The sequence below is a fragment of the Siphateles boraxobius genome, unplaced genomic scaffold (assembly GCF_051911475.1).
Source record: "Siphateles boraxobius isolate OS27281-9 unplaced genomic scaffold, OSU_SipBor_1 26, whole genome shotgun sequence".
NCBI classification, from domain to species: domain Eukaryota; kingdom Metazoa; phylum Chordata; class Actinopteri; order Cypriniformes; family Leuciscidae; genus Siphateles; species Siphateles boraxobius.
The window spans coordinates 15,885,154-15,894,108 of NW_027508876.1; the positions used below are offsets into that span (position 1 = coordinate 15,885,154).

An 8,955-nucleotide genomic window follows, 5' to 3' on the forward strand; every position below is an offset into this window, starting at 1 on the left:
CGTTGTAAGATCTATGATCTAACTAATACCGTATTGACATTTTGTATCTTTATTCTGTTGAGAACATAGCTGGAGACCTTCATGTGCATCATTTGCATGCATGAATTTTAACCTACATTTGCGCACCAGCTTCCCTTTATGAATAAACAGAATTTATGATGAACCATACTTGACCTGTGAACGTTTTGACACCACTGTAACATAACATGTGTGTATAAGAGACCAAGACGGAAAGATCGAAAAATCTAAAACGAATGAAAGTCAGTGTATATGAAACAATCACAGACAGGGAGTGTGTTCGTGTGTGTGTGTGTGTGTGTGTGTGTGTGTGTGTGTGTGTGTGTGTGTGTGTGTGTGTGTGTGTGTGTGTGTGTGTGTGTGTGTGTGTGTGTGTGTTTCTATGGGCCACTAATGGTGGAACCAAGGCTAATTTAACATCATATTGCTAAAGTATGCTGAGCAGACCAATAGGTTATGAGTCTAATGTTTAAAGGTTGCAGAAACATTATTAATGCATTTATAGCAGCATATGTAATTGTTTATCATCCAGTCTTGAGACATCTGAGAAGATTTCTGCAGTCCGAGTGTTGCTTCAGCACCATGGACAGCGCCGTTTTATTGTAAATCTTTTTTCATCATAAAGCAAAGAAAAATAAGCCTTTTGCGCATGCGCGATTCATTAATTCGAATTTTATCATTCATTAAAAATATAATCAACATTAATAATAAAAAAGATTGAGTAAATAAGTGTACAATACAATATTTTATTAGGCGGAACATTATATAGGGACTTTTCTTTTTCCATAACTTACATCTGTGAGCATTGTCACTGAACACTAATCAAAGCTACTTATTATCCGGAATGTAGAACACACCATAATGTAAATATGTATTTTATAAATTAGATAGATGTCTAGCAAAAAGTTTTAAGACGTCTCCATTGGCTGATATATGATTTTTTTTTCTCATTAATAATCACTGTATAGCAGGTGGCCTACTTTTGGCATATTTTCAGTATGTTCAGCATCCAGACGACACATCATTGACAGCACAAAACAGGAATCTTCCATTCGTGCAAAAATGCTTTGGGGCCATAAAGCACTTCCGCAGCTCCACACCACACACCTCACTGGACGGAAGCCGAATCATTAAGGCTATACAAACACAAAATAAAGCACTGATAAATACACCTAGTTTGGGATTTGAAGTTCGTCTTCGTCTTAAATATCTTCTCATTTATATAGTGGTCCAGGTAATTGTCAGTTGCGATTTGTTTCCCATCGATAAAATCCAAGAACAATCGCGACTGAAAATCGCTGCGGCCAAAAAAGGCGGGAACTACCTGTGACCGCGTCCATATGCAGTTTTGCAATGTTTCAGTTTTGTTCAAAGAACTGATACTCAGTTTTCCTCGGTTTCTTGAAAGTATCACTCACAGGCACACTTTTGCGAGTCAGTTATACAGGAAAGACTAAAAATCCAGAGAACGTGGAGTATTTCCATCCGCCCATTAGATTCCCTCGTTCCAACTTGAGATGGATTCGATCCTCGCGCTCCACCATCAGTAGAACTCCGTTACTCGCCGCCTCCCGCGTGACATCCTGATCCCCAGCGAAAGCAGATATGACCGGGTACTCATTCTGCATCAGGTTAACCTAAATAACAGAACACAGCGCACTTTAGTTCTTTGAAAGCAAAGAATCGGCTTTCCACTATGGTTCATGAATAACGCACAGAATGAGAGGTGACTGCAATAGTAATTTGTGCAAAAGAATATGCTGCCCCGCTCACCTGTATGGTTTGTCTGTTGTAAACCTTGACCACATGAAAGCTGAAACTGTATATTCCTCTGCGTGGCGCGGTAAACACACTCGCTTTTAGGTCGAAGTGATTGCCAATGTTTACTAAGACCTGAAACAAAAGCAACATGACGCGTTACAAATCCACTAGCAAATGAAAACGTGTGAATCTACATAGGTTATTACATTTACGTTTAGCTCTGCAATTTTACACGGACACATGCGGATCTTCGAGTGCAGTGTGGCAAGCTGCTTTAACATTTATTATTTACGAACAAATATACAAATATATATTTTTTTGTTTTTAAATGTATGTATTTTTTCTAGTGAAAAATCCAATAGTGACTTGTATCTTTTCAGTTTCAGGCTAACCTTTTTTTTTTATTTTGCTTTTTTTATATAGATATTCCAATAGCCAGAAATAACATGTCTTTGTTTCAAGCAACAAAATGCATTTCCCCCATTGAATTCTATGGTGATCTGTGGTCCAGATATCAATTAATTTTCCAACTAGCCTATGTAATACAATTGTTGCTGGTCGATATTTCAGTTTTACAAGTATTCATTTGGTAGGTTATTACGTATTGGTTATTTGTAACTAGTCCGCTACGTGTATCAGTTCCAGTTGTAGCAGTTTTTAATTTATTTATTTATTTATTAGATACTTGCACTTATTTATGAGACACTAGTATCTATCATAATGGTTACAAATATATTTATTATCGCATTGCAAATGTTTACATGTTTACTGGGCTTGCCATAAGCGCATTCCAAACCTGCCAACTGTCAGGTCACTTGTAATTACTACAGGTCTATTTTAATGTCCGCGGGTCGGTTATTGTTAATCTAAACATTCGCTTGATGTCAACCTTTGGGGTAAATTTAACATTTTTTTTTCATTACGGGCGTTTGTTGTTGTTGTTGTTGTTGTTTTTTGTTGTTTTTTTGCAACTGAGCAATTTGTTGAAAGGATGGAGACTATTTGCCATTGCACATACATCTAAACAACAATGCATACATTTAATTAAATAATAATATACACGGGGAGGGGAAGGAGATTTACGCAACTGCGTTGGTTGAAAACGTACATTGTCCAATATAATAGAAACAATTGTTTCTGCCTGAAATTCCTGTGCACAGCCCTACAAATGCGGTTCCTGTGATTACAAAGTCACCAACGGGAAACCTGACCTGGTCAAAATAGATGGTAGTGGATGTGTTGCTCATCTCCGAAGGTTCGTGGTTTGTCCCTCTGACGGCCGAAAAAGCCACTTTGGCGCTGCCGGAGCGCACAGATATCCCAAGCGAAGAGGTGACTCCTCCGTCAGAAGAAGGGTTGGAGTCGCACACCACCAGACACTTTCCCTCCAGAACGATGGGCTCCGTGTCATTCTGGCCCATAGATAGCCCTATGCCACATCCCAGGAGAAAGGCGAGAGCCAGCATGGCAAAGGGTCCGGGACAGGCTGCTGGCACCATGATCGGAACAAGAATCCTGTGCAAACTGATCTAACCAGCAGCCCCTTGGAGGTTTGATGTGGCTCTATCACCAGGTCCAGACTAACCTCTCTCTCTCTTTCTCTTTCTCTCTCACTTACTCGCTTACTCACCGTCACACACACTCCTTTTCTTCTCGTCTATGCGCATCAGTTTGAGGTGCTCAGAGTATTTGCGCAATGTTTCCTAAATGATAAAAAAAGGGAAAATCAGAACAAAAAAATTTCAAAGCAATAATATTGCACGAATAACAATTTCTCAGTAAATAGCTATAAATCACATGGGCTATCAATAGGCTATCAGATTTGACGAGATTAAATTGCGCAACGATACGCAACATACAATCTCGACCAAAAATACAAGGTCAAACAGCGTTTAGCTCACTTAACTGATAAAATGTTTTAAAAAAAAGTTTTTCAGTTATCCCCCCCACCCCCCACCACCACCACCCGTAGTTAACATCAGTTGTCTAATCATTACATGCCTTTCCGATTACATACATAGATCAATAAAACCAACAGCAGCATGGCATTTAATATCTTATTATATTTTCTTTAGCCTCTTTTCTACTTCATGCTGACATTATGTTACCTGTTAAATCCATAGTTGTGTGTGATCTGTGTGGCCGCTCCTTCAGCTGTCTTGAGAAGGAGTGAAGCGCGCACCCAATAAGAGTGGAGAAAAGCAATTGCTCCTTCATCCTTTTTAGAGGGCGCTTCACGCCCATCCCTTCTTTTCAAGTACAGTAATAATTCTGGAGCGGACGCTTGGACAATAAACCCAGGCATGACCAGAATATTGCAATTTAGAGTTTTTTAATGTATTTGTACTAAAACATCCAGATTTGTTTAGGTGACATCTGTATTATTTTACATAGCAATACAAATAGCAAACATACAGTTTTGCTTACGGGATTAGTAAGACATGTTTTTAATTTGAAGATGATTATGATGTTATATAGCTTAATATCATCAGGAAATAAATGGACATGCACGTTAGAAATCTCAGCATCCCGATGGAATGCCTTGAAGATCAGACAAACATCTTGTGCTCCACCCTGTGGAAAAGAAGTGCTATCATCCTCAGTCTGATAACAACCCCTTTTCAGAGTCAGATAATCTCTATAACTTGTTTGTGAGGTTTAACATTTTAAATAAACATAATGAAACATAAATAAAATTAGTCTATTTAAAATATATAAAATATAAATAAATTGATTGTTTTAAAGTTATAAAAGGGGTTTGTAGCAGCAATGTCATAGAATAACCATGTTGGTTCCCAACCTTTTGGTAAACAGTTCTTAAATTGTTTTTTTTAATTATTATTATTAGTGAGAAGAACATTTAATAAATTCTAAAGACCTTTTTGTGGCATGGGAAGGTTCTCTGCATGTTAAAGATTCGTCATAGAACCATAGATGCCAATAAATAACCTTTTAATTGTATGTATTTAAGTGTATGTGACATTTTTGTATTAAAAGACATCTTTAATATATATATATTTTAAATTAGTATAACAAATTAAACAAATTTAAACCTAAAGGTTTAGTCGTTGCCTTAAATTTCTAAGTAAAATCTGTAACACTTTACAATAAGGGTTCAATAGATAACATTAACTACATTAGTTAACATGAACTAAAAAATGAACTGCACTTCTACAGCATTTATTAATATGTGTATTTGTTAATTTTATCATGTACTAATACATTAATAAAATCAAAAGTTGTATTTGTTAAGATTAGTTAATTCACTGTGAACTAACATGAATAATAAACAATGTATTTTTTATTAACTACCGTTAACAAAGATGAACGAAATACAGTGACAAATGTGTTGCTCATTGTTAGCTCATGTTAGTTAATACATTACTAATGCTAACAAATGAAACCGTATTGTAAAGTGTTACCAAAAAAATAAAGTGGTACCAAAGCTATAAATTGTGCATTTGCACTTCTTCAGTAACTTTGAGTTTCATTACTGAAAATTGGATAATTGAAACTCAAAAGCAGATAAAATCAAGCAGAAATGACTTTGAAAATTTAAATGGATGGAAACGAAGCTGTTCAAACGTGTGCATGGTTTCATGCATATACTGTAAGCCTAATTGTCATTCTCTAGCCTCATTATGAAAACAAAAAACGAAACAAACAAACTTGTAATAATCTCTCAGTTCTCTGGTTTCTATCATTTAAAAAGCTTTTCAGTGAAGCTCTGGAGTTGCTGTAGAGTGTATAAAGTGTAATGTTGGGTTTGACAGCTCTACTCAGTATGTGTTATGTCCACTGAACCCATTCTTAACCTCCCTAATTAATACTTTCCCCCACTCTTCAAAGTTGCTAATTGGAACTATTATGTAAGACGATCATGGCTGACGGCTTCTAAAGAGTGAAATAGGGATATTGCTTTAATTCATATTGGAATGACTCAGCATCTTTATATCTCAAGTATAATAGGCACTTCACAATATGCATTCTTGTCTGTTAGGATACTTGGGAGACTTACCCTGTCAGTTCAAAACAATCAATGCTATCCCAGCCATATAATATATTAACAGTGCTAGCACATAAATATCTAGAACAATGGTTTTAAAATACATTCAAAATAAACTTCACCAGCAACACCAGATTAGTGTCCATTTATAAGCTGTTAGGTGAACTACTGAGAGATCATGCATGTTCACTGGGCCGGTCATAGTCAACATCATCCTTCCTCACAGACTCTCCATGCACCTTTTTTGACAAGCATCACACTGTGGGTGCAGAGTGACAGGCTCTGTGGAGGTTGACGTTGAGTATCCCAGAGCCGTGGCTGACCTGGGGTCTGCATATGGGTGAGTAAAAGAAAGAAAACATCAAATGTCAAGCTGGGTGGGCACTGGGCCTGTGTATCACGGAGCCCAGAGCGGTTCATGCCCACAGAGAACAGCTCTCCCCAACCACGCGAAACGGTGAATTGTTGTGAATGTTATATGACTATTTAATCTGACAGGCAGCAGAACACCATCACTCTTGAGATTGCCTAGACCGCCATAAACAAACATTCCTTTAGATATTTTCTGCTTTATTAAAATGTCAAGCAAAATATTTTATTACCATAAACTAATAAGAAAAAGTAAAATATTTTATTACCATAAGAAAAAGTAATTGTTCTTTATCTATCTATCTATCTATCTATCTATCTATCTATCTATCTATCTATCTATCTATCTATCTATCTATCTATCTATCTATCTATCTATCTATCTATCTATCTATCTATCTATCTATCTATCTATCTATCTATCTATCTATCTATCTATCTATCTATCTATCTATCCCATCCATCCATCCATCCATCTATCCGTCTATCTGTCTGTCTATCTATCTATCTATCTATCTATCTATCTATCTATCTATCTATCTATCTATCTATCTATCTATCTATCTATCTATCTGTCTGTCTGTCTGTCTGTCTGTCTGTCTGTCTGTCTGTCGTTTGGTCGGTTCTGTCTGTCTATATGTCTGTCGGTTGTGTCTGTCGGTCGGTTCTGAGTATTTAACCTGACAGGCAGCAGAACACCATCACTCTTGAGATCGCCTAGACTGCCATACAAAAACATTCCTTTAGATATTCTGCTTTCCATTTTTTCTCAGTCGCTTTGGTGCATTTCTCACATCACTATTTACATTTGCACAACAGTTAATGCAGTTCTCAAAACAATTAGTACAAACTGCAAAACCTAGTTGATAACCTGCAAAAGTGTGTCACTTGCTCAAACTGGACAGCTCATTCCTCAAAAGCAAGTATTCATGTCAATGAAAGTGTCATCAAGATGAAAGCCCTGATACCATTGTTTATGAACCAGATAGTCAAATGGCTTTGTCATGTTTTCATTATGACTGTTTACTCTGTAAATGTTTTCCAATGCAAAAACGTCAGATCTTGGTGACTCTACCTGAAAATGCTCAAGACAGCACTATATACTATTTGCACAGCCATTTGAAAACGACATTAAAGTTACACATTACTGTATTTAGTGAGGTAGCTGAGTATAATACACTGAATATGTATGTTTCACATTTTTACTGCATATGCTCTTTGCAATTCTAATTTGTTCACAGCATTGTGCAAAAGAAAAAAAATACACCCTTATTTAAAACAAACATAAAGTCCCTTTGGGTAGAGCTGTGCACAACTGTAAACAATATTGCAGTACATATTGGAACTGAACATACAACATGCATAGTACTGTAAATCATTCATGCACATCCAGACGTTCCTCTCTGTCTGGCCACATAGGTTCACCTGAGAGAAAGTGTTCAATTTAGGAGACATTTTCAGAAAAAAAAAAAGTTTAATTAGCTTGACCGATTTTGACTACTAGTTCAACATTTTTGTATGTGATGACTCAAGCAATTGCGGACTATTAGTTTTATATGGAATGACTATTTAGCATTCACAAGTATAGTTAATTTTGACTGACATGACATAAGCAAACGATAATGTATATAAAACAGCAGAGAGTTGTATGAAAGCAATTGATGCATGTCCGAAAGCATTTGCAATTTGTTGCAAGGAATGAGAAACTGCTACTATGATGTGCACAAATGACTAAATGTTGTGGAGGTTCAACTAACTGTTGTGCAAATGTAAATAGTGATGTGAGAAATGCACCAAAGCGACCGAGAAAAACTGTATTCAAATGTCAATTCTGTCTGTTTGTCTGTTGGTCGGTCGGGTCTGTCTGTCGGTCGTTTCTGTCTGTCTGTCGGTCGTTTCTGTATTTCTGTCTGTCGGTTCTGTCTGTCTGTTGGTCGGTCGGTTCTGACTGTCTGTCGGTTCTGTCTGTCAGTTGGTTCTGTCTGTATTTCTGTCTGTCGGTTCTGTCTGTCTGTCGGTCGGTTCTGTCTGTATTTCTGTTTGTTGGTTCTGTCTGTCAGTTGGTTCTGTCTGTATTTCTGTCTGTCGGTTCTGTCTGTCAGTTGGTTCTGTCTGTATTTCTGTCTGTCGGTTCTGTCTGTCAGTCGGTTCTGTCTGTATTTCTGTCTGTCGGTTCTGTCTGTCAGTTGGTTCTGTCTGTATTTCTGTCTGTCGGTTCTGTCTGTCAGTTGGTTCTGTCTGTATTTCTGTCTGTCGGTTCTGTCTGTCAGTTGGTTCTGTCTGTATTTCTGTCTGTCGGTTCTGTCTGTCTGTCGGTCGGTTCTGTCTGTATTTCTGTTTGTTGGTTCTGTCTGTCAGTTGGTTCTGTCTGTATTTCTGTCTGTCGGTTCTGTCTGTCAGTTGGCTCTGTCTGTATTTCTGTCTGTCGGTTCTGTCTGTCTGTCGGTCGGGTCTGTCTGTATTTCTGTTTGTTGGTTCTGTCTGTCTGTCAGTCGGTTTCTGTCTGTCGGTCGGTTCTGTTTGTCTGTCATTCTATCTATCTGTTTATCTATCTATCTATCTGTCGGTCTGTCTATCTGTCTGTTGGTCGTGAGTTCTGGCTGTCCGTTCTATCTGTATTTCTGTTGGTTGGTCAGTTCTGTCTGTCCGTAGGTGAGTTCTCTGTCGGTCTGTATGTCAGTTGGTTCTGTCTGTTGGTCGGTTATGTCAGTCTGTCGGTTCTGTCTGTCTCTCTGTTGGTCGGATCTGTCTGTCGGTCCAATGCAATCTCACAGCAATTCATACATATTTTACGAGGTGAC

General features: G+C 37.6%; 1 protein-coding gene across 1 annotated transcript; it reads right to left on the reverse strand.

The window, feature by feature from the left end:
- Positions 1 to 748: 748 nt before the first annotated feature.
- cbln2b (cerebellin 2b precursor) lies at positions 749 to 3,966 on the reverse strand. Its single transcript, XM_077244053.1, has 4 exons — positions 3,888 to 3,966; positions 2,991 to 3,482; positions 1,792 to 1,911; positions 749 to 1,655 (listed from the first exon to the last, which is right to left on the reverse strand). Exons 2-4 carry the CDS (start codon positions 3,276 to 3,278, stop codon positions 1,458 to 1,460), a joined length of 606 nt encoding a protein of 201 aa, XP_077100168.1. The 5' UTR covers positions 3,279 to 3,482; positions 3,888 to 3,966; the 3' UTR covers positions 749 to 1,457.
- Between the last annotated feature and the right edge of the window lie 4,989 nt (positions 3,967 to 8,955).

Bases quoted from the DNA above. Each gene is read 5' to 3' on its own strand.
- cbln2b (XM_077244053.1), bottom strand. From the start codon at position 3,278: ATGGTGCCAGCAGCCTGTCCCGGACCCTTTGCCATGCTGGCTCTCGCC. The intron at 1,912-2,990 runs GTCAGGTTTCCC...CTTTTGTTTCAG, and splicing joins CTACCATCTATTTTGACCAG to GTCTTAGTAAACATTGGCAA. The intron at 1,656-1,791 runs GTGAGCGGGGCA...TCTGTTATTTAG, and splicing joins ACAACAGACAAACCATACAG to GTTAACCTGATGCAGAATGA.